At 37.3% G+C, this 24691-nt stretch overlaps 1 protein-coding gene and 1 long non-coding RNA gene across 10 annotated transcripts; one reads left to right on the top strand and one right to left on the bottom strand.

Annotated features, from left to right (window-relative positions):
* The first annotated feature begins 1289 nt into the window (after window positions 1–1289).
* On the top strand, window positions 1290–24649 carry LOC109098238 (PHD finger protein 21A-like). 9 transcript variants are annotated; one of them, XM_042715104.1, is made up of 17 exons: window positions 1290–1628; window positions 6286–6388; window positions 8147–8179; window positions 8383–8448; window positions 11490–11657; window positions 12609–12860; window positions 13226–13318; window positions 15985–16272; window positions 16429–16542; window positions 16635–16686; window positions 16794–16873; window positions 16982–17042; window positions 18229–18602; window positions 19235–19390; window positions 19827–19902; window positions 20335–20438; window positions 22043–24649. In XM_042715104.1, exons 2-17 carry the CDS (start codon window positions 6332–6334, stop codon window positions 22730–22732), a joined length of 2664 nt encoding a protein of 887 aa, XP_042571038.1. In that variant the 5' UTR covers window positions 1290–1628; window positions 6286–6331; the 3' UTR covers window positions 22733–24649. The 9 variants fall into 9 exon arrangements, with proteins under 9 accessions (XP_042571038.1, XP_042571044.1, XP_042571043.1 ...); XM_042715110.1 differs by having other exon boundaries at window positions 1293–1628; window positions 18229–18251; XM_042715107.1 differs by having other exon boundaries at window positions 1296–1628; window positions 18409–18602.
* LOC122135552 lies at window positions 4990–7092 on the bottom strand. Its single transcript, XR_006153589.1, has 2 exons — window positions 6845–7092; window positions 4990–6694 (listed from the first exon to the last, which is right to left on the bottom strand). It is a non-coding gene; the product is annotated as an uncharacterized LOC122135552 (long non-coding RNA).
* Window positions 24650–24691: the final 42 nt, after the last annotated feature.

Here is a 24691-nt window from a genome sequence, read left to right as displayed (position 1 = left end):
TATATATTTCAGCGTGAGTCCTGTATAATTAATAGCACTTTTGAGGAAGTCAAAGACATTAGATGCATTTGTCTGGATCCTATTTGTACATCTAACAATAATGTTTTGTATAAGTGTCAATGATAAATATTTTATTTCAGCGTGCTCATATATATATATATATATATATATATATATATATATATATATATATATATATATGTATATATATATGAGCAAAGGGTTATCTCTCTGTTCTTTTTTTAAACTTGCTCTTTGTTGAGGTTTTTCTTGTCACATGGCAACAAAATGGCTTCTTGGCAGTTGCACTGACTTTGAATTAGCAGACAAAATTGCTTACTTTTTAGAGAAATAATTATAAAAGATTATGATAAATGACTTATATCGACATTTTCAGGAATGTCTGCCTTTTAATGTAACTTTTTACAGTCCTGGGACAGTGTTGTGTTTCTTTTTAATGTAAAGTTTTACACACACACACACACACACATACATTATTTTGTAAATAACATTAGTCATAGAAAAGGGGAATTCAAGTCATTCTTTAAATCACAAATGTCATAAAAAGGTTGTCACTTCATTAACACATATTCAAGGACATTTCATAAAAAGAAAACTACATGTGGTTTTGTAAGTGATATATATTTAAATGGCAGTAGAATAGAAAAAAAAATTTTTTTTTTGTTGTTAATTATTTTTTTTGTTGGGTTAGTTATGTATTCTTATGATGGATTTTTTTGTTTTATTATTTTATGACTAAAAACTGTAGGCATAGTGCAGTGTATAAATGTAAAATTTTGTTAGAGCATATAATATTGTTATTAATAAATAGCTTATAATATCGGTAGATTCGTTAAGCAGCACCTTTCCCTTATTTTATTACAGTCTGGCACTTTTTAATGTATGCATATTGTTTGCATAATTTAACCACTTGTATTACTGTATATTTGAATTAAACATTTATTCTGTTTTTGTTTATGGTGATATGCATATATAATCAGTATGCTAATAAAAAACTCATTTTGCTGTCTGTGAGTGTATATTCATGAGTTTGAATGAGTTAGACTGCCACTTCTCTTGTCCAGATGAGTTTCGCCGAGTTTACATCCGGGTTTTTCCCTAGGCAATGGGAGACGCACTACCGCTGTTCCTTAGGCAAAGTGAAATAAATTCGCCGCACCGTCACAAAAAATAGTCCTCTTCCCAAACACGTTTTGAGGAAACCCCACGTCCACTTTTACACTAAACACGCGTACTTTTACAGTAATCACGATGTTTCTGAATCGCTTGGATAGATGTTTGGAGTATTTGTGCTATTTGACGGCTACTTTTCCTGCCCCCTTCGTCTCCCTCTTCCTGCGCGGATGAATCGTCGTGTGCTGCGGCTGTGGTGAATGAGATTGAAGAAGAGTTCTTGTTTTGTATCTCAGTTTCTCTCTTTTTTACACACACAAATTAAAATTAAACAAACAAAAAATAAGCTCGTTAACCTAGCTAAATCCACCCCAGAGCACCACTACAGCTATGTGAGGGATCGGATCGGACCGAGATCTCGGAGTGTTTGTAAATATTTATTTAAATAATTTGTGGGGAGAGAGAGGCACTACTGCTCAAGTGAGTAGAGGAGGGTAAGTGCACCTTGGGATCTTTTTTTTATTATTGCAACTTTTATGCGCCTCGTTTTTGGACTTTAATCGTTCATAGAGTCTTCGTCGCTTTTCCAAATCCTAACCCCGTCGCGATCGGGTAGGTAGAGAAGTCAGGATCCCGATGATTTTGGATCAGAATTTCCGCTTATTTCTAGGAGTTGAGTGCTGTATTTCTAAGTGCAGCGCGTGAGCCGAACGTTCCGCGCGTTTTGTTATTTTGTAACATTTTAAACTTCGCTGGATACATTGTTGCCGCAACGGTTGTTTCCAGCTCAGTGGAAACATTGTATCCGATGGCAGCGGGGGGATAAAAGAGGGTAGAATAAAGATCTTTTGCTCATGCATGGCTTGAATTAGTGGTTGCGGCTCAGTCGAGTCCATCTAACTGTAATTTGTGCTGTTGGCCTGTTAGCTTTAGCAGAGTTAGCCGTAGCACAATATGAAAGCTCCTTGTATCCAGCAGCAGGTTTGTAAAAAAAACATTCACTCATATTTTGGTAGTTTTCAACGCTTTTAGTGTCTCGGCTTGTAGTGGGTGGGTGATAAAGTAATGCTTTTTAAAGCTCTGCGATTTTGTTGTTTGTTTAGAAAGTGTTTTTTTTTTTTTAAATGTTGCTTCTTTTTTCTTTTCTTTTTTCTTTTTTTTTTTGGTTGGAGGAGGCTGCGTTATTGGAGCTGATGTGTTTAAGCTTGTACCGACTACAAGCAGATTCTTATAGAGAGTGGAAAGGAAACTCAGAACGCATTTACCCTCATATTGTAGTGCATTTCCCCCTCCTTTGTGAATCTTTGTGAAAGTATGCTGGCGGTAAACACTTTGGGCATCATCTTCCGTGTTTCCCTGAGGTTTATAATAGTGGCCTAATCAAAGTGCTTCTTAACTTTTCCTGTCATTTGCACATCCCTGATCAGATGTACAGAACTAAAGGCCGGTTTCATGTATAGCTCAGGATAATTTGGGGTCAAACTGCACCTTAACTGTCTGTGAGTATTTTGTACACGATTGTAGAGTTGGATCATTTTGTAAAGCCTTTTTTGAAATGTAGGTGCTTTTTCAACAGATTTAGAATCAATTTATTTAAGTTTTCAACTGATTGTTGATGTTTGTCAAACTTTAGTAACATGTTTACCCTTTTGTTATTGTTGTTGATTAGCTTTCTATCTGCTTTGTTTTTCTGCTCATGTTTTGCTTTCATTGTGTGTAAATTTTGATATTCACTTGTTTGAGAAACTTTACAATGCGTTTGCACTCTCATCTGAAATGTTGAGCTCTTTTTCTTTAGGTTTTGATTTCCTTTCCTTATCCAGGTAGTTTTACTTTTAATGTTTGTACTGTGGTAGTCAGATCTTTTGGGTATTTATGATTCCACGTGACGTACCAGTGTACGTAATTGATAGAATTCCTTTATGATACTCAGAAACTACTTTGAAATATACACAGGAGTTTTGTTGTTGATGCAGTTCATGAATATCAAGCAGTTATGCAAAACAAAACGTATTGGTTTATGTAACATGACACTGGAAGTATTTTAGTCCTTGTGTCCTGTCAGGTGTAGTTGTGATATTCTGTTACCTCATCCAGGCCGGGATACTATTTCAAAATTAAAATAATTCACATTATTACTCTTATTTAGTCTATTTTTTTTTTAGCCATCTTATATCAGTTTGCTTAAGGTTATTCATTCTCAGCACTGAATCAGTGAATCAGTTGTTAACAGTTGAATTAAATAATTTCCATGATTGTCTGTTGATACATTTATAGGCATTTATTTTAAATAAAATGCTTAGTTTTTATGTGGCGTAATAATATTGTTGTACAATGTACCTGATTGAATACAGTAATATGTTGTTTCAACTTATTCTCAATTTTATGTAATTCATATTGCTGTGTTACTTTTTTAAATACAAAGAACATTATATATTCAGCAAACTACAACTAGACTTGATCTTGGTTGGTTGTACAGTTTTACAAAGAACATTTCAACAGGTCACTAAAAACTTTACAGAGACAAGAAAAGTCCCGTGTTACTGTACTGTATAGCTTTCCTATTGCTATTTATAAGAACCTTAATGTGAATTGTAAACTCAAACGTAAATGTATTATCTTTTTTTTTTAGATTTAATATGCATGGTTTTAAGTCACCCGATTTAAGATGTTCAAATGCTTTCTAAAAGCCAATCAGCATCATGATTCAACACAAATGAAATTTATGGCATCCATGACAAAATACTCAATGAGCTCACTTTTCCCTGGCTATTTCAGGGTAATGTACCTCTTACCAAAGTTTCATGAGTTCAATTATGATTATTTACTTTAATACTTACATTGTTACTATTTCATAGTAATAATAATTAGGGGTGTGTGCACAAATAGTCGAATATTCGATCTGTGATTTATATTTGAAAAATAAAAACACTAATCAAAATTTAACTACATGTTGCTTTGCTGTGCAATGCACTGTGGAGCATGTTAACAAGTTGATTGTATTTGATCACAGAATGTTGTCGTCTGCCACGCAAAGTTTGGAATTACTTTGATCAAAAGTATCTTACTAAATGATCTTACAAAACAGAATTACTTTTGATCAAGTGAAACTGAGTTATCATAATATTTCCCACCACTATGAGAAATCACATGAAATCCAAACACCAAAACATCTGTCCATCACTGCATTCATGACTGCAGGTAAGCGCAGCTGTAGCCGAGTGAGCCGAGAAGAGAGCTGATCTGACAGCCAAATGATCTTGAGACACGTGCTTCCTTTAAGTTTCCTGAAGTAGAGAGCAGAAAACACACAGCGCTGTAAGAAACTTTGCTTTGCACACATTTATCTTTGTGTCTCTGGAAAGTCTTATTGTTATCTGTCTGCAGAGCCAAATTTCACCCAAGCATATGGATATTATTGTTTTTCTCAACATTAACATGTGAACAATATAAACAGGATAAACATAGGCCGACTCTGTACAGTCATTGGCACGGTCTGCTTTACTTTTCGCATTTGCTCTGCCTGAGCTTGAAAGCTTGTTCTAAATATATATATACATTTGTTTTGTTTTGTTTACACACATTTTCAACTAAAAGAAAACCTTGAGATATAATCTAACATTGTGTATAATGCTCAATCATAAGCTTGTTATTAAAAAATAACGTCTTTCTCCTTGAACGTAATTTAAATAAAGGGATATATATATTTTTATGAGCTTAAATTTTCAAAAACTATATATATATATATATATATATATATATATATATATATATATATATATAAAGCCTACCCCTAATAATTATATTGTGACTTTCTGTAAATTCTTACAGAGACTTGGTATAGGTTTTGAATTTTTATTATTATTTTGTATTGTTTTCTGGTAGTTAGTAGTAGAGATGCTTAACCACTAAGCCATCTCAGCTTATATTTTTTCACTAGTTAATATTAGTTTTCAAGAATTGTTATTATTTAGTATATTATAAATATGGACAATGTGCTTTTAAAATGAAGAAAATGTACATAATCAGCTTAGGTTTTCATAATCATTCCCAACTTTTGTGGGCACCCAAGCTGACACAGATCTCTTCTTAAAGTTCCAGTGATCCTAATATTTAGTTGTGTGTTATTATAGACTTTATTTGATCAACGACTGGCAGAGTGACTCATACACTTGTCGATTTGAGAGGATGTCGTTTCCTGTGCATTGTAGGCTGAAGGTCCTGAGATACCCATCTGCCGTGTGGTCATGACAGATGTCATCGCTGGCGAGTACAGGCTTCGCTTAATATCTCAGAACTCCATTTGGCAGAACTGCACAAAGGACAAATCCGATGCTTGGGTTTTGGAGAAGATATTTTTAGGTCTGTGAAGACGCCGGGAGATGCGCAGGGATGCAGGACTTTTTTGTCGTGGGGTTCATAGACGGGATGAGCAATTAGAAACCCGCTGAATGCTGCGCTTGCAATGTTGCCCCTTTTAACACAGACTGTATAAGAGAGAGAGAGGGAATTGGAGTGTCTCTCTCCCATCTAATAGTGTGTGTGTGTTTCATCTTGTGAAGGGAGTTGGAGAGAGCGTGTGAACACCAGTCTTAGTGCCAGCTGGTAAGTCCTCTAATAGCCTCTGTTATAATTGTCCTCTTGGCACAGGGCCGCACACCAAAATCAATGAGAGTGAATGAATGTCTGTAACACTGCCTCCGTTTCGCTCATTGTTACACTAAGCATCAAGGTTGTTTGATTTGTCCGTCATGCAAACAGTCCTGCCCATCTTCTCGATTGCAACAATTTTGATCCTCCACCAACTCTAGTTTTCCCAGAAAATTGCTTTTCAAAAAACCCTCTTGAGTTTTTTTTTTCTCCTCGTTGTCCCGTTTGGCCAAAATACTTTTTTGAACCTAAACAAGAGCTTCTTGCAGTGCGGAGTTGCAGAATGCGAACTGAATAAAGCGTGTCTGTTTACTACCACCTGAGACATCATGAATCACGCCGCGATTTACATTTGTTCCCTCAAACCCTATTATATACCGACTTGTGTTCCCCTTCGTGGTGGTATTGGATTAAGTTAACCGCTGAGCATCTCACAAAATAAAGCTTAAATACATAAAATAGAAAAAAAAGTGCAAAACCTCTCTTGTTTGATTTCTCTAGACAGGCTGAAAGTTTCCTGGGACTCTCTTTCTGGTGAACTGGATCAATGATGGAATTGCAAACATTACAGGAGGCCCTGAAAGTGGAAATACAAGTCCATCAGGTAGGAGATCTCGCAAATGGGCCTCTAATCAGTTAAATCACATGGGGAAAGCAATTCTGGAGTGTCACTGTATTTTCAGTACTTGAGAACTATAAATCACAATCTGATGCCAGAAAGCACCTTCGTTGCTGTATAGACAGGTTGTTTTAAAGCAGTTTTATAGATGATTCAAAAGATTTCGGCGTCTAGTAGAACAGGTCTCCAGGTCCTCCAGCGCACTTAGTGATAAATGAAGATATGTTTCTCTTCTTGTCCCTCGCAGTCAGAGGCGGCGTGTCCCAGCAGGCAGAAAATTAGTCGAGCTGTCTGAGTGGGGTAAGAGAAAGACAAAAAGACAGGGAGGGAGGGAAGGAGAGAAAGGAAAAGCAGGAGAATCAGGGTCATACTGGGCAGATAAAGAGTAAGCCATTACTTCAATTTTAACAAATCATCTCAAGCAGGTGTTCTTTTACATACTGGAGGGTTTTTTTTTGTACTGCCGTCTGGTTTTGTCTTCATATCGCTTGGAATATTTGACAGGCAGGTGGAAGCGGGATCTCTGCCTCATCTGGGGCAGCTGAAACGGTTGATTGTGGTCTCGCATGACTCACTATTGCCTACTGGTGGACAGCAGAAACTTTTAAGATTCTTTTTATTATTTTTATTAATTTGGAGAAAAGTGGCTCTCTCAATTTTTGTCATGTGACTGTATATTTGAAAAAGGACCGTGGATGTACCTTGTTAGAAAAAAAAAAAAAAAAAAAAAAAAGAAATTTTTTGCTGTGGTGGAAGATTATTAGTAGTGTTTTTTTTTTGTTTTTATGGATATTTACTTTAACCCAAAATCACAACGCAATGCTTAAAAATACCTATACAGAAAATTCCTTCATATTAATATATTGTGCCTTATTTTTATGGACATTTCATGGGGTACTTTTTATCTAATTATTTTAGAATTAATTTGTACATTTTAGGTGAAATTAATTCAATTTTAAAACAATGTATTTATTTTAAAATATTTAGATTTAAGCCTTTAGCAGATGCTTTTGTCCAAATATAAAATCAAGAAAAAAAAATCATACTAATGAATAATCATGAATTATTAAATGCTTAATTTATTATATTTTCAATATTACATTATTAAAAATTTTAAAAGTGGCCCAAATAATAATGATAGTAACTTTTAATTCTCATACTGTTTCAATACATTTTCTGGCTGGTTTATGAAAATGTGAATGGGACCGCTTTTTAAATTTAGTTTCTTTTTAAATTTAGACATTTGTATTACCTGATGTTATAGATGCTCATTTCCGTTAATAGCAGATGTCCTGAAATATAATTGGGGGAGAACTAATTTTACATCTCATTTATTCTTGCTTGCCAACTTTGTGGCACAGTTACCCAACTCTCCCCGTCTTTTTCGTTTCTTTAATATATCTGTCCCTCAAAGATTGATGTTACCCCATGTAGATCAACTCATCAACTGAAATTAACAAATTTCATATAAATTACACTTGTTCATTGCAAATGTAAAATGTTTGTTCCAAATTAACATATTAAACGTTGTCTCTACAAACCGTTGGTAGCTGGAGGACAGTTACAGAAAGCTGTTGGCAGGCTGCCTGCTGCTCAGTCTGCTTTTGTTTGAATATAAGGCAGGTGCAATAAGCTGTAGTTCCACATGTGGCCTGTAGATGGCACACCATGTCTGTAACTCCCTCCAAAACCGATGGCAGAAGTTTTGACTGCAAATTCTTGTCTTCTTTTCTGTTGCCATAGAAACTTGTTGCCCAAATGAAGCAGGATCCACAGGTAAATACTCTTTATGACGTTGCTCTTCAGAAATAATCCTCTGGTTTGTTTGAGAGCTTTAACATGATTGACGGCTGAGTATTATATTTTCTATACTAATAAGGCAGCTTGGCGGTGTGTATAAATATTTTATTAAACAAAGATTCAGCAATTTCATGGTTTCAAAAATAATTGATTCTTACGCTTATCTTTGCTCTTCATAGAACGCAGATCTGAAGAAACAACTTCACGAGCTCCAAGCGAAAATCACAGCTCTGAGTGAGAAACAGGTAAGAACTTTCACAGTCATTGTGACGTCATTCACTGCTTCGGGTGCTGAAATTAATGTTTCTGAACAGTGAAACCTACAAATATGTGTCAGTGAGCAAAGGTTGATTGTGTGATTTTTTTGGGGTTGAAAAAAAGACACTGGATGATTTCATCAGGCTTTCTCTCTGTTTCATATACTTACAGACATCAACTAATGCTACTAAGGATAAGCATTTAATGTACAGTTTGATATATTTTATCCAGTTGTTGCCTGCAAAGAAGGTTGATTGGAAATGTAGTTTCATTTAGTTAAATATGATTATTTCTGAACTTCTGATTTCAAGCAGTGACGTGATTGTTTGATTTTGTGATGTTGAAACCAGTGCTGTTTTAGTATTATTTATGTATTATAGTTTTTATTAGTTTTTTATATTCCATTTTTGTTTTAGTAATTGAATTTTTTTTTTTATATTAGTTTTTTATATTTCATGTTTTTGTTTAGTAATTTTTTTATGCTACACACACACGTAAATGTTTCTTAAATATATACATGAATGAATGTGTAAATCTTCATATAAATATACACAGTACACATGCATATATGTACACAAAACTTTTATTTTTGATGCGATTAATCGATTTGACAGCCCTACTTTTTTAAATATTATTTATGTTTAATATATTCCTTTTTTCAGTTTTAGTTTAGTTTTACTGTTTATTTATTTCCAGCTAGCGATTTTAGTGCTTCTGCTGTTCAAATTCACTTAGTTTTTCATCTAATTTTATTTTTTTTTTTTAGATTTTTTTTTTTTTTGTTTTAGTAATGTATTTTAACCCTAGTTGAAGCATTTATTTTTTTTTATTCAGGTATGTTTTTAGTTTTTTTGGTGAAGTTTTTTATTTGTTGTTGAAGCAGATTTGATTTTTCATTTTTAGTTTTTAATGACAGTGGAAATAAGCAAAGACTGATACATTTAATTGTTTTGCAGTTGAGAAAAGAGCAGCCAGCAAGACAGGCATCTGTGCATTTAACAACTGTGGCAGAAGAGTAATACATGCAGCCGGCTGTGTGTGTGTGTGTGTGTGTGTATTTAATTGTTTTGCAGTTGGGAAAATGTGTGTGTGTGTGTGTGTGTGTGTGTGTGTGTGTATGTGCTCCTGCTGGGAGGTGGAAACACTCCAGATTGTCAGAGAGTTTGAGAGATTGCACTTATTCAATCGCTTCTTGAAAAGTATGGATTTGTAGCACAGCTGTTTTGGGGCAATGTTTCACTTTCTCTCTCTTCCTACTCTTGAAATTCTCCAGTTAGAGAATTGTCCCAGTTTACTGACTCATAGATCGCTGGCTTAGCTTTGAGCTTTTATCCTGAGAAAGAGAGAGAGAGAGAGAGAATAGATCACTATAAGTACAGATGATTTGATTTTTTTTTTTAACTCTACTCAAATGTTGAGGGCAAATATTGTATGTGTGTGTAGCCTTAGTCAATCCAGACGAGGATTAGCGCATGAGATGATGAAACTGTTCAGTGAATGCTAATTCAGTTCTCTCACGAAACCTGTCAAGAACCTGTCTAGCTCACAGTTCACCTTATAATGTGTATATATAATATAATGTGTTATAATTTAATACAAATATACATTTCGTTATACTTAAATGGTCTTATAACCATTTGATTTAAAAGATTTAATTCAGTCTCAGACTTTTGGAGCCATACTGTATTTTATTATTTTTTTCAATCAAACTATATTTATGTTATGTATTTAGTTTTTGCTAATAAAAAAGTCACAGAGTCTCTATAGTTAACTAAAACTGAAACTAAAAGTAACATTATAAAAACAAATAAACGTTAACTTAAATGAAACATAAAAAATAATAAACAAAATACAAAAACCTTTTTATTTCAGCAAACTGGCAAAGCAAAATTACAAAAGCACAATAAAATGATTTAAAATTGAACTAAACTTAAAATGAAAACAGAAAATATAAAAATAAAACAGTCTCAAAATATTACAAAAAAAAAAAAACTACATTATATCTTTAATATTCATTAAAAATAACACTGGTATTTTATTTATTTATTTTTATTAATTGTTTATATTTATTATTAATTTATTAATTGAAAATAATGTCACTATGCAACAAAATATAATAGTTCTAAAAATAAATCTATATATTTTTTTCCTATTCTGTTTGAATTTGGAATAAAATATGACCTTCACATGTTTTCATAAGATTCAGTTGTTTTTTCCATAAGATACGTGTGTCTGTGTGTATTGTATCAGGTCGAAAGGTTGATGCTTCCTCAGATTCTTTTTCAATCCTGTCGACTGTGAATACAGTTTTTCTGCCTTTGAATCTCAGTTCCATTCATATGAATTCTTTCCGCATCATAAATTTATATTTATGGGATTTTTAGCCTCGATGTGAGGCCCGCAGCTGGCACGGAGGTCTTTTGCTTATGTAAACTTTCTGCTTGTGAGTCTAAAGCCGCTACTATATGATTGATCGTCCGCTTAAAGAGAAAAATAGTTTTGTCAAAATTCATTTTGAGGAAGAGACTTTCATTTGATGTTGTGCTTAGCGTAAGGGCTTTGTTGAGGAATGTGTGTGTGGTTGCATTATTAGTTGCGCTTTGGCTCCAGAGGACTCTGAGGCAGCAGAGTGTGTGAGATGAATTTCAATCACGTTTTTCTCTGCTTGTATGTGTGTGTGTAGCGCTCATTGGGCCTTTATAAAAGCATTTCCAATGTTGTTAAGATGGTCTCGTACCTGAAGGGTCTTTTAAGACTGACTGAATAAAAGCCATGGCTTAGCTTCACACCCAGAACAAAGAAAACCAGGGAATTTGGTGACTAATGATCTATTATTAGAAACCACTGCGACCAGATATAAACTCAACATTTAAAAGACGAGATGCGAGGGGAGGTCTTTCCATTTTTATTTCTTGGAAAAAGTGCATATGTGTATGTTCAGAACAATTTGTTTCTCTGTAATCACCATTTCCTCAAAATGTGACTGCGAATGGATGTATGGTTTCCTAGTAATTTCTCTCTCTCTCAGAAAAAAGTGGTTGAGCAGTTGAGGAAGGAGTTGCTGGTGAAACAGGAGCCTGACTTGAAACTGCAGATGCTCCCAGCAACCGCAGACGGTAAAACCGTGCTGCTGACGTCCACCTGTCCCCCTTCACAGCTGCCCACAGGGCCTCCACACAACCAGGGGGCGCCACAGGTACCGCTTCACTCCCCGAACACCACACAGTTTGTAGACAAAATGTGTAGAACAGCGTTATACTCAGAGGTGATTTGTGGTGGAATACTAATTTAACACTGTTAAGACATGAATTTGATTCCTTTAGTGTAGCAAATATTTAACCGAATAGCTAGTTTACGCAAAAGGTTTATTGAAAAACAATTGCCCAGAGTCATCTGCGGTGCTTTATTCTAAAGGCACACTCTGTAATTGTAAACAAACAAATCTTTGTCCCTGAAATAAGCTTTGAATTTGTGAAAAATAAGGGCAGCGTGACCTTAGAATCTTATTTGAGTGTTATTTCTTTTATATGGCCAATAATGTATGACCTCAAACAGCCTCTCTGTTTTTAATTTTTTGTATTTTAATTTTTTTTTTGTAAGAACAACTAAAATGAATGTGTTACTATTTAACATAGTATTTACTATTTTTTTTATAGTATTTAGGAACAGTTGAACTTCATATAATTAAAAGTGGCATTTACAACCATTTTTTTATGTGATGTGGCATATATCTAAGAGAAACTGATTTTTTTATATGTGGCATTTACAACCATTTTTTTATGTGATGTGGCATATATCTAAGAGAAACTGATTATTCAACAGGAAAAATATTATTTAACACTTGACATTTGGGCGTTGCATACCAGAATGGAGCCAAAGCTGCAATGTGACTTTGTTAAATCAGTGGCTCAGTAGGTGATTGGTTAACATTATCCAATAGCACTTGCTCTCTAGGTAACATCAATGGAATGAAAAGTCATTTCAAGTTATTAAATTTTGATGAAAGGCAAGGACAGACCATTTTTTTTCTCACATGTACTGATAATTTGTACACATTAACAGCAGAAGAATGTAGTCAATAGCACTTTAACATCTTTTGTGTCTCCTCATCGTGCTTCCCTCAACCAACCTACCTCCTCGACTAGAAACTCTCACCGTGACGCCGGTTATAACTGCAAAGACTCTACCTCTCGTGCTGAAAGCTGCCACCTCCACCATGCCTGCTTCCATGGCAACACAACGCCCTACAGTCGCCATGGTCACTGCCATCAGCAACCCCCCGAGACCCGGCGCCAATTCTGACTCCCAGAGCACACCAATCAACCTTCAGGTGGCCAGCAAGCTACCCAATCAGGATACAGATGCGGGCACACGGATTGTGTCCAAGAATGTTATTGTCGTGAGTGTGAATTGCTGCTAAAAATTCTTCCTCTTCACTTAGTGTTTCCATATAGCTTAAATATAACAATTTTAAATTGAGGTAGAAATGCCAGTCTGTGTTCTTGCATAGCTTGTTGTAGACTAGTCATAGTCAGACCCACTTTGCTTTGATGTGTTTAGAACAGGATGTTTATGTCTCCAGTTAGTATGAAGATTTGAAATGACTTCCTTTCTGACAGTAATGATGTGCTTGGTAGGGGTGTGTGGTGACATACTTCTGTGATGTAACCAAATAGGGGATAGTTTACTCTAAAAGCAGACGGTTGTGTGAATTTCTCTCATGTCACCTGCTGAGTGGCCAATAAACAGCTGGTTTTGTCACAGGTGCAGGCCACCACCACCTCTGCCCAGCCCATCAAAGTTCCCCAGTTTGTCCCTCCTCCTAGATTGACGCCTCGACCCACCTTTCAGCCACAGGTGCGTCTCTGTTAGACCTGCCCCCTCCCCTTATGTATGTGCAGTTCCACACTGACGCCACCAGAGCGACACACAACCTAGTTTCAGAGGCCTCGTGTCTGTAAAGCCTTTGTTTACAGAGACATTCCGATTCAAGATATTTTTAAACTTCTCATCTTGAAAGAGTTTTTAACATGGGAACTAAAATTGCTTGAACACAGTCACCCAAACTTCAAAATATCACTCCTCCACACCTAGAGACCCAAATTCTGCTTTTTTTCCTTCCAATAAAACTGATGCTCCCCTTCTTCTTCCCAGCACTGGCTGTTGCTTTGATGGTTTTTGCTTTGATTTTTTTTTCTTTGTTTTTTTGTGTTTGCTTTATGGATCTTATGCTCTGTTAGAGAATGCTACGATTCTGTTGATTTCATTTAGGATATTGTGTAAAAAAAAATGCTACGATTCTGAAAATGACAAGTATAATTTTTGTCCTGCACTCTGACCTAGGCATCTGTTGATCAGTGAAAATTCTGTCCACGCTAGTACTGCTCTATTTCAAAGGCCCGCTTCTTTCCATACTCTCAAAATGCTCTATCTAGTGAGTAAGCTCCCTTAGCACCGTGTCTATACTGGAATGGCTTGAGTCTTCTACACTGAAAGTGTCCAAGCTGCATAACTCGTTCAACAGTTGAACTCAGCAGAGGTCCATTGGTATTAAAATTGGTATTTTATTACTAGGGCTGTCAAATGATTAATCACGATTAATCACATCCAAAATAAAAGTTTTGTTTACATAATATATGTATGTGTACAGGGTATATTTTTATGTATATATAAATGTATATATATATACACACACATTAATTATATTATTTAGAAAATATTTACATGCATGTGTTTGTATTTATATACACATAATAAATATACACAGTATACACACATATATTATGTAAACAAAACTTTTATTTTGGATGTGATCGTGATTAATCATTTGACAGCCCTAATTATTACAGTATGTATGTTTCTTATGCTTGGTATAGACATGGTGTTTGAGAGTAAGACAGTGTGTTGCTGTTTGTTCCTTTGTAACAATGCTGTTCCTTCAGTTGCAGCTTTTTATTTCTGCTTTTGTTTTGTTATTTTGATATTTGCTTTGGCTGAACCTATCATTAACCCCCCTCCCACTCCCTTAAAGACTGTCAGTATATCACCTTTTACCTCAAAAAGCTACGTAATGCTACAGTGAGCTCAGATGAATCCACCTGAACCCATCGTTTACTTACGCTTATGTTGTTCCAAACCTGTATGACTTACTTTTTTCTGTGCAACACAAAAGAGAATATAGAGTTGTTGTTTTTTTTTTCTTTTTCAAAAGTCACTGTTTTAAAAAGTATATCCAAAAAATGTCGGAGAGGTCCAATGTTGTATTGATGCATTGACTTATTATACAGACAAAAACAGTTGAAACATTCTTCAAAATGTATTATTTTGTGTTCTGCAGAAGAAAATCATACAGGTTTGGAATGACATATGGGTGAGTAAATGATGACCTAAATTGGGGGTGAACTATGCCTTTAAGGCAAGGGTGGACATCTCTGGCCCTCAAAGTCTACTGTTCTGCAGAGCTTAAGTCCAATCAAGGTCTTTCCCTCTTTAGGATTACTAGAAAGTTACAGGCAGGTTTGATCAGGATTGGAGCTAAACTTTGCAGGAAAGTGGACATAAGGGCCTTTTGCACTGTGGGAAACTTTTCATAGTACCAGAACTAATTGTGGAGCTACCCACTTTTTGGCGTTTTTGCACCTCCGGAACTGGGTACGATTTTAGTACCGGTCTGCTTTTTTCGAGAACCAAATTAGCTCCTATTCCAGAGCAGGGTCTAACCAGCACACCTGATACTACCCTTGATGTAAGTATACATTGATTGGCCAGACACGTTAGAAAACACCCTCACACACCATGATTTAAAACACCATATAAACATACTGTAAACATTGTGTCAACTTATTTCGCAAGTATGGAGAACAGCGATAGATGGAGGGTTGCTGAAGTGCAGGCACTTGTAGCAAATGTAGCACTGCCAGTTGCCGTTGGAGATTCTTAGCCCTCTTTTCCGTTCTTTCAATCGCTTTACGTATACGTCGACATTCCATGTCCATTATTGTGAAACCCGCGAGACACAACAAAAACACAGCTCCGATCACAGCGTCCTCCATCCAACTGTTGTTAACGTTGTTCTTCTTAGTTTTCGTTGTTGAACGCCGCGCACAAATGACGTCGCTGTCGACCAGCTTACATCACTTCCTATGCGGTGTGAATGCAACCCTTCAAATGGTACTGGGAAATAGTTCACGCAAAACCATCCCAGTACTTTAGTACTGTACATTTAGTTCTGGAACTAAAGTGGTGCAAAAGGCCCTATTGAGGGCCAGAGTTGCCCATTCCTGCTCCTGGTTTGTTTTGGAGTTCCTAAATTGAGATCTCCACACATTTTCATCAACTTTTAAACTAGTCCCTGAGAGGCGAACCAGAGCTCAGTGTTGGCATTACTTATGGCTGAGGTTGCCACTTATTAAAAAAAAGCATGGTTGTTGTTGGGGTGGTGGTAGTGTGGTGTTTTTTGTTATATTTTTGTGTGGAGAGCCATGGTCTGCTTTCTGACCCAACCCCATTCCACCATTGCACAGGTTCGACCAAAACCCCCCACGCCCATCAATGTGCCCATCGCTCCAGCTCCTCCTCCCATGGTGGCGGCTCCTCTAATCCAGCGGCCCCTGATGCTCACCACCAAGCTGACGTCATCTCTGCCTACCTCTGCCGGGCCCATTCATCAGGTGCACATTGTGAACGGACAACAGTGCGCCACCATTGACAAGACCACGACTGCAGTCACGAGTGGCACCACGCAAGTCACAGGCATTGTCATCAGTCCTGCCCAGACACTTCAAATCAGCAACCTTAACTCAGACTTGAAGGTGCATGCACCCATTTTTATTAGCTTGATTGTTTGCTCCAGACATAAGACTTTTTTTTTTTATCTGACAGGAGAAGTTTTAGCTGTTGTACTTGCTCTAAGAAACAAACATTCAGCTGACTGAAGTGCTTTCCTTGTTTGTTGTTCTCTACATCAGACTGTGAAACCACAGGGAGGACCAGAACAGGTGGTCACAAGTACACCACCCTCATCCTCTCCTCCTCTTCCTCCTCCTCCAGCTCAAAAATCAAAACGTGAGGAGAGCCCACAGGTACTGTGCACCTTCACAGAGTTAACAAAACCATCATGTCTGACAAATATTCTAATTTCTAAATAATAAATTGTTACATTTTCTTCCTTCAGAAGCTTGCCTTTATGGTGTCTCTTGGGTTGGTGACATATGACCATCTTGAAGGTAAGTCCCACTGGTGTCAATGCTGCTCTGAGGGTTTCCACAAAATTAAAGTTATAAGGACAGGATGTTTTGTAACCAGATGTGCATGGGATGTCCTTTCTCTCCAGAGATTCAGAGCAGAAGACAAGAACGTAAGAGGAGAACGACAGCCAACCCAGTGTACAGTGGAGCAGTGTTTGAACCTGAGGTACAGACTAATGTTCTGTAGTTCTCTGCTCCTTCTGGTCTGATTTTGAGAGCTTAGATTGTACTTCCAACCCAGCTCTAACATTCTGATTTCTCTCAAACATCTCAGAGGAAAAAGAATGCTGTCACTTACTTGAACACTCCACTGCATCAAGGCACCAGGAAGAGAGGTCTGTACCTGCCTGTCTTAGTTGCTTAAGTTGATGTATTGTAGCCCTGCTGCTTCTATGTACCACCTAACAGACACCTAATAGACACCTCTCTGCTTTCTCTTGCAATTCTGCTTTGTGTCTTTGCTAGGGTTTGATCTCTCTGCAGACCTACAGTGTTTCAGTAGACCTAAAAAGTGGCTTATAAAAGTGGTGGTTGAGGAACTGCTCCTCCAGTTTGTATAGTTTTCAGTGATGGAGAATTTGGCTTGTTTTGGACTTGTTAGCAATTGACTTGAGACTCCAAAATCAGAGACTTGTGAACAATGTCAGTAGGCTTACAGGAAGAACTATATCCTCTTATTGTTGCTTCACTTCAGATTTGAGTCTCTTGTGTGCTCTTTGCACCCTTTTTGTCTTTGAGAATATCTTGTTGTTTGCTGTTGAATTTTAGAGCAGTGCTTCGACATAATGAATTTAGCTAGATTTGGCCTTTAAAGACTTGACTTGATCTTCAACCTAAAGACTTAAGTAGTTTCTTAAGCTTGGCTTTGAAAAACTTGACTTGGTCTTCACCCCAAAGACTTGGGGATTGACTTAGACTTGGCCTTGAAAGACTTGATATTAACTCCACCTCAAAGACTTGAGCGTTGATTTGTGGACAGTTGCATAAACTGTTTAGACTAGTCTTAAAATTTGGATACCTATTTTTTTTTTCCTGCAAGTCTGAAAAGTAAGACTGATAACCACTTAGTTAACTGCTAGTTGGTCAAACTAGTTCTTAAGACACAGTCTTAACGTGGTGACTGTGTATGCAACTGGCCCTTGGGTTTTTATTCTTGAAAGACCTGACTTGGACTCTACTTATAGACTTGAGTACTGGCTTGAGTAGGTTGAGTTGGTAAGAGTCTGTTGGTTCTCTGCTACTTTGATAGCTTTAGATGTTATGTTTATATTGTTTTGCCTATTTTAGGTTGATGCATAGCTTGTTCATGTAGGAGCCACCTGCAGATGAAGTGTACTTGTATTTGGGTTTAGGCTTTGTTTTTTTTTTTTTTTTTATTTTTTCTTTTGCTCTTTCTTTTGCTCATTGCTTTTCAAATTCCCTGCATGCTGCTGTGGTCGTCTGTTGCACTAACTGCTTTTTGTGACCCTCCCTTCCATTTCTCCTTCGCTCTCTTCCTCCTTTCCTTTGTTTCCATGCTAGCCAATGAGGATCCCCTCTCTAAGGTATGTTGCAACCAGAAAATGCCATTATTTTATTTCATCTTTGTGTTTTTTTTTTCTTTCTTTTTCCCTTTTCCTCCTCCTCCATTTTTTTCTATTCCTTTTGGTTTTGTTCTTTTTTTGTTTGTTTTTCTTTTCTTGTCTGTCTCATTTCACTCAGGTCGCCCTCCCAAATACAGCACCACCACAACCACCACCAGCAGCACAGCGGTGCCGGAGCTGGGCTGCAACCCCCTGCTCTCCCCCACCAGCAGCCTTCCCGCCTCCCCAGCCCCTGAGCGGCCTGACACGGGGGGCTTTCCCCTCTCTGTCCACCCTCATTCTGTCCCCCAGCCCAGCCCCAGCTCCGGGGATGTAAGTAGCCACCTGCCAAGTCTGGGTGACCATGTTGTTGAAAGCCCCCACAATTATTATTGTTCTAGTAGAGTTATCTACATCACAGGCTGCCCCTACCCCCCAAAACCCTTCACTGCATTCATCCCGTACACCTCATTGTGTACCGGAGCAAGGTAACTCCTGTTAGAGTCCCGTATCCACCTTGGAAAGAGAAAGACTGACCTACCAGCACTGTCATTCATGTGTTTATTTGTTGTATTTGTTGAAATGGAGCCAGCAGTCTTACAAAGTGAACAGTCTTTCTCTACTTCCCACACAAATATCAGGCCTGAAGTAATTATAGTATAGAATTTTAAAAATACTTACACCACATCTTAGCATTTAAGCCAAAATACTCATTACTCATAATCACATGATACATTTTCAATAATGATTTATTTCCAATAATCCCAATAATAGTAGAAGTAATAAAACTACAAGCTAAATATCCAGTTCCCTGCCTAAGTGAACAATCCAGTCACCAGTGAGCCACTAGACATATACCTCCAATCAGCAGTCAGTTCCTCTCCTCCCCGCCTTTCTCGATGTCATTTGATTGGTCCGGAACAGAAGGGGGCGGTGGTACTGACACCTGCCGTTCTTCCTGACAGGGAGACATCCATGAGGATTTCTGCACTGTGTGCAGACGCAGTGGACAGTTGCTCATGTGTGATACATGTTCGCGTGTCTACCACCTCGACTGCTTGGACCCACCCCTCAAAAACATTCCCAAAGGCATGTGGATCTGTCCTAAATGTCAAGACCAGGTAAATAATAGCAGCACAACGAGGCCTTGGCCACTCCTTTCCCAGGCCAGTCAGTGAAGTCTCCTTTTAACTGGAATTCAGTCCTTTAAAGCACAAACACTTTTATATAATTAGAAATGGAAGACTGACTGAGAGATCAAACTTCCCTATCCTTGCCAAAAATGTACACAAAAGTGTACATTTTTCTCCCCTTACACAAAATGAGTTTCTTCAGGCATGAAGGCTGTTTCGTCCTTTGTAAGCTCTCACATGGTTCGGTATTGATTGTGCCTTTTTTCCACCCATCATGTAAGTGTAATACAGCATCAAGCACTCCCATTGAAGTTCTGTTGTTCATCACTGTTGCCATATACAATTGATCTCAGTTTCTTTCATGGCTTTCCAGAGGTCAAATGAGCACAGCACTGGTCTGTTATTGAGAGAATTTCTTTTACAGATTCTGAAGAAGGAAGAGGCCATTCCATGGCCAGGAACCCTAGCAATCGTCCATTCCTACATTGCTTACAAAGAAGGTAGAGAGATTTTGATTTTCAATTGTAGAATTTTGTACCCCAATTTAACATTTTTACTCTAAAAAAGTAATTTTTTTTTATTATTTATTAAAGTCACACTTTAGAATAGGGAACACAATCACTATTAACTAAGAGTTTTCCCTGAACAAACTCCTAATTTGCTGCTTATTAATAGTTAGTAAGGTTGTTGTTAAGTTTAGGTATGGGGTGGATTAAGGGACCCAAAATACAGTCATGCAGAATAAGGCATTAATATGTGCTTTATAAGTACTAATAAACAGCCAATATGCTAGTAATATGCATGCTAATAAGCAACTAATCAATAGCTAAAATTTGGTCCTTAAAATAAAGTGTTACCATTATATATAACCAAATGCATACATCTATGTTATAGCCCATTAAATGTGTAAGTGTTTTGTCCCTGTCCAACAGCAAAAGAAGAAGAGAAGCAGAAATTAATGAAATGGAGTGCCGAACTAAAGATGGAACGAGAGCAACTAGAACAGAGAGTGAAACAGCTCAGCAACTCTATAACAGTGAGTTATTTATTTATTTTTATCTGTAACTGGAGCTTTTCCGGATACATGATTAATTATACAATTGTTCTACATCTCTGTGAAGCAATGTTTGCCTCAGAAAACCAATTTTAAGATGAACATTCAGCTTTATTTTCTTGTTTCATGTCTGCAAATATTCAGTATGGCTTGTCGCACTGTATAGCTACGTGGTTCTATCATGAGAACTCTCTGAAGATTTTAGCATGGTAATGGATATGACAATGCTAATGTATTTGATCTTGGCGGAATAAATCTGCTACGCTGCTGCTGAAATGCTGCTGCTGTTAGTTATTGCTGTATTTGTAGATTATTGCTGCTGCTGCAAGTTGCACTTGCTACTTAAAGATTAAACTAAACTAAAGATTTTTCTGGTCGACTAGTAGTTGCTCATTTTAAGCATAAGTCGACTATTAGTCACACTTTTATTAATAAAACCATATAAATCATAATAATGAGCCTTTAATTGCTTACATAGTCTAAGCGCTCGCAAAAAAGGCTTGCCACAACGAACCGGCAAATATAATAATTATGAATGTGTTAGGGGAAAAGAGCAAGTACACTGCATTAATGTTTTAATAATTTATTGATACAGTAGTGCTTTCTGTTTTTAGTTTAAGAGATGAAGTCGGTGACACTGATCTCCGCAGTATGCGCCTGTATGCATGTTTCATACAGATTTCATAAACTGAGAATATTCGTTTTCTATTTGAATTGGTTCATTTAAAAGTTTCACTCTCTATAGATATATTTTTCATATCTGTAATAAGGCAAGAATACAGAGTTTCGAAGTGACGCGCTCAAGTTCACAGAGTCCGAGATGGCAGAAAGCGCATCCTGTTTGCTTGGATTATATTACCAAAGCACAACTTTTCATTGTTATTCTGAGTGCACACGAATAAACGTAGCGTCTTTACAGATATGAAAGATGCATTACTGTATGACCAAAAATTATTTAAGTATTTTAAGAGCAAATGATCACAGTGGCTTTTGATTGTTATTGTGTGTGCGTAGGGTCTTTACAGATGCTTTCATAATATTATTTAAGTATTTTAAGAGGAGATGTTTTTTGTGGGTTTAATTTAGTTTGATTTAACATTTGAAGTTGGTACTACATTCTTGTTTAAGATTATATTGATTTTTTGAGGTCGATGAATGTTAGGTGAGTGTAGCCTATGTCCTGCCCGATGTACTACATTACCACATAGACCAGCCGTTAACGATTTGTCCGTCACAGACTGCGTGATTTCGCCACGTCGTGTGGATTCTTTTTTTTTTTCTCTTTTCTGTGACTAATAAAATTTTGTAAACAGTTAGTCGACTATTAGGGGGCAGCAAGTATTAAAGACATACTGCTGCTGCACAAATAGCATATAAAATAACCCGCTGCATATGCAACATGAACCAATCAGCTTGTGACAAGTCGTTTAATGCTAAGAATATCTTCATTTACGTTAAGGACCCATCAGCCTGCGCCATCTCTGGTTTCATGACAGATTTTGGTATTTCTTCTTTTCTATTTAATGACTGTAATTTTTTAACAAGTTGTGTTTGTTATATAATGCTGTATTCCTTTTATTTAACAGAAATGCATGGAGACAAAGAACAGCATACTTGCCCGTCAGAAGGAGATGCAGGCCTCTCTGGACAAGGTAAAACACCTGGTCCGCCTCATCCAGAGCTTTAACTTGACTCAGCCCATGGAGACGGACATCCTACAGGATTCTAAACAGGACTGCACAGAGTTAGGGAGCATGAAAGACTCAAAGGATGCTACACAAGTGTGTGTGCAGGAGAGTCCCACTGAGCCTAGCGTGCAAGTACCAGTCACCGTAGCAGTTCCCGAAGTGAAGGCAGAGCCAAAGGTGGGTGAAATGGCAGAGCCAGCGGCCGCAGTCACACCTGAAGCTGCATCAGGTGAATCAGGAGTTAGTGTCCCGGAAGTTCTCAAAACCACAGTTAGCGAGGAGATGATAGATACAGCAAAAATGGCGGAGCCTGTGGAATCGCCTCAGGCCAGGGATGTAAAGACTAATGGAGGAACGGACTGTGTTTGTACCGACTTGAACCCAGAAGAAGAGAAGGGTGCTGTCGATAATGCAGACTCTGAGAACATCCCTCCCAATGACAGCAGTTGTGTAGAGGATGCTGGGAAGATGGAAGTAGAGCTGCAGGAAGATGGAAGTCATGGCTTGAACACCAACAACGGCAAAACCTCAGAGCCTTCTCAGCAGGCTTTGCCAGCCCCTCTAAGCAGCGTGGATAACCCCAAATAGTTCTCAGTCTCACACTAAACACACTTACATCACCAAAACATTTAAACAGATTTCCTATTGCACCTTGGACTGGTGCACAGAGTTGCCAATCTATACGTATATATATATATATATTATACATATATATATATTATCTATATCCAAATAAATGTTGTCGGTTTTTTTTTTTTCTTTTCTTTTCCCTTTACTTTTTTTTTAATGGTAAAACTGTCAACAGTACTTCTTCATCCAAGGCAAACTAGTCTTGTTTCTTGTAGACTAATAGAGCCCAAACTTGTGGGTGAAAAGGGTGATTTACGAAAGAGTGTCATGCCAATTATTAGATTATTAAAAAACAAAAATAGTAGTTTAATAATATTAATAATTAATATTATAATAATGATGATGGTGATAAAGATGATGGATGATTGATCAGATCAGACCAGTGTGTGCCTCCAACATGGGGTTTGTTTCATAGGTTGTCTTAGTTGTCTTCTCCTCGAGAGGAGAAGGCAGGGCAGATGTGTCCAAAGACTGCATGACTAAGCCCACACCCTGTGCACCTCCAGCCAGAGTGGACCGGCAATACCAAAAGCTTTTCTTTCCAAACATGACAAAAAAAAATCAACGCATCAGTATTCGCCAGTTACTAGGCAGAGGTTTAGAATCCTGTTGGCGTGGGTTAGACTAAATCAGGACTGCCTATAGCAACCTCTCTAATTTCTCTCCTCCACCCTACATCTTGTCTGCATTTCCCAGTTACCTATAAGAAGTGTCCCGTCTCCATGTCATCTCAGGCTAATCAATGGTAGAGCGCATGGCAAAGCCTATCAAGATCTTTTGACAAAGGGCTGGAAGAGGAAGCTACACCAGAAGTCACATTTCGGTAACAGCAACAAATCATGCGCGATAGATTAGTCTGAAAAACGGTGTTGGTTCTGTGTATTGAATGAGTCTCGTTCTAAAGTCGGTGTGTGTGTACTCAATGCTGTTTGTGGATTTTTTCCCCCCGCTTTTTTAAGAAAAAATATATTCAGGTCTTCCTAGTCTTCATTGAAAAATAAGTGCTTTTCTGTTTCATGAAACAGTCGTTTTTTATCACTGGTGTTTAAAATTGGCATGAATTATGCAAGCAGCTTTCTCAATCTCGAGAGATGCACATTGCATAATGAGTGTCTGTTTTTATTTGAATTCTGAACTGCCAAATGCTTTTTTTTTTTGAAAATAATGGAAATATCCTCTTACAGTGTGTTTAGTCTAGAATATAATGGACTAGTCCCCCATTTTTTTTCCAAAATCTTTTTTTTTCCTTGAAAAACAATAATGACTGAATTTGCTGTCTTAAACTTGAGGGTTTGATGTATGAGCCAAATTGAGTAATAAGGAAACTACAGAAAACCCTTAATTAAAGCACAAGCTTTATTGCAGATAACTTCAGCAAACGCACTAAAAACCTCTTAAGAGACTTTCTGAGCAAAATTTTCAAAAGCGCTTAAATCTTATCTGTTGGTTTTTACGCTTGCCAACATAACATCCTGTAAAAAGGAAAACAGCAGCCAGTTGCTTACGTACAAAGTGGGAAGCACTGTTTATGACAGTCTTCTGCTGGTTTTTGCTGGCTTTTATTTGTGTTGCATAGTATCTTAACCTGTCCCAGGTAACATCTTAAGTCTTAATTGTTTTAAGAGTAATGCACAGCTGGCACCTTTTATTACGTTAATGTCAGGCCATTACAAAAAAGCATATCCCTTTTAGCTTTGTAATGACAGCCACTCATGCTAGGATTGAACAATTTACGCATATCAAATGCCACATATCCGTTTTGGATGTTATGTCAGACCTTATTTTGACTATTGGGGATTTCAAAATGACAATGCTTTTCTCATTCTGGCTGTTTAAACATGAGAGATAACCTACCACAATATGGATTCTGTTTTTGGGTGACAATGCTTTTCTCATTCTGGCTGTTTAAACATGAGA

The sequence above is a fragment of the Cyprinus carpio genome, chromosome A25, assembly GCF_018340385.1.
Source record: "Cyprinus carpio isolate SPL01 chromosome A25, ASM1834038v1, whole genome shotgun sequence".
NCBI lineage: Eukaryota > Metazoa > Chordata > Actinopteri > Cypriniformes > Cyprinidae > Cyprinus > Cyprinus carpio.
The sequence above is the reverse complement of the archived record's forward strand: the minus strand, read 5'-3'. Positions and strand labels throughout refer to the sequence as shown.

Coding starts and splice junctions, on each gene's coding strand:
- LOC109098238 (XM_042715104.1), top strand. CDS start 6,332: ATGATGGAATTGCAAACATTACAGGAGGCCCTGAAAGTGGAAATACAA. Junction 12,861..13,225: donor TGTCCAAGAATGTTATTGTC/GTGAGTGTGAAT, acceptor GTTTTGTCACAG/GTGCAGGCCACCACCACCTC. Junction 16,687..16,793: donor GACATATGACCATCTTGAAG/GTAAGTCCCACT, acceptor CTTTCTCTCCAG/AGATTCAGAGCAGAAGACAA.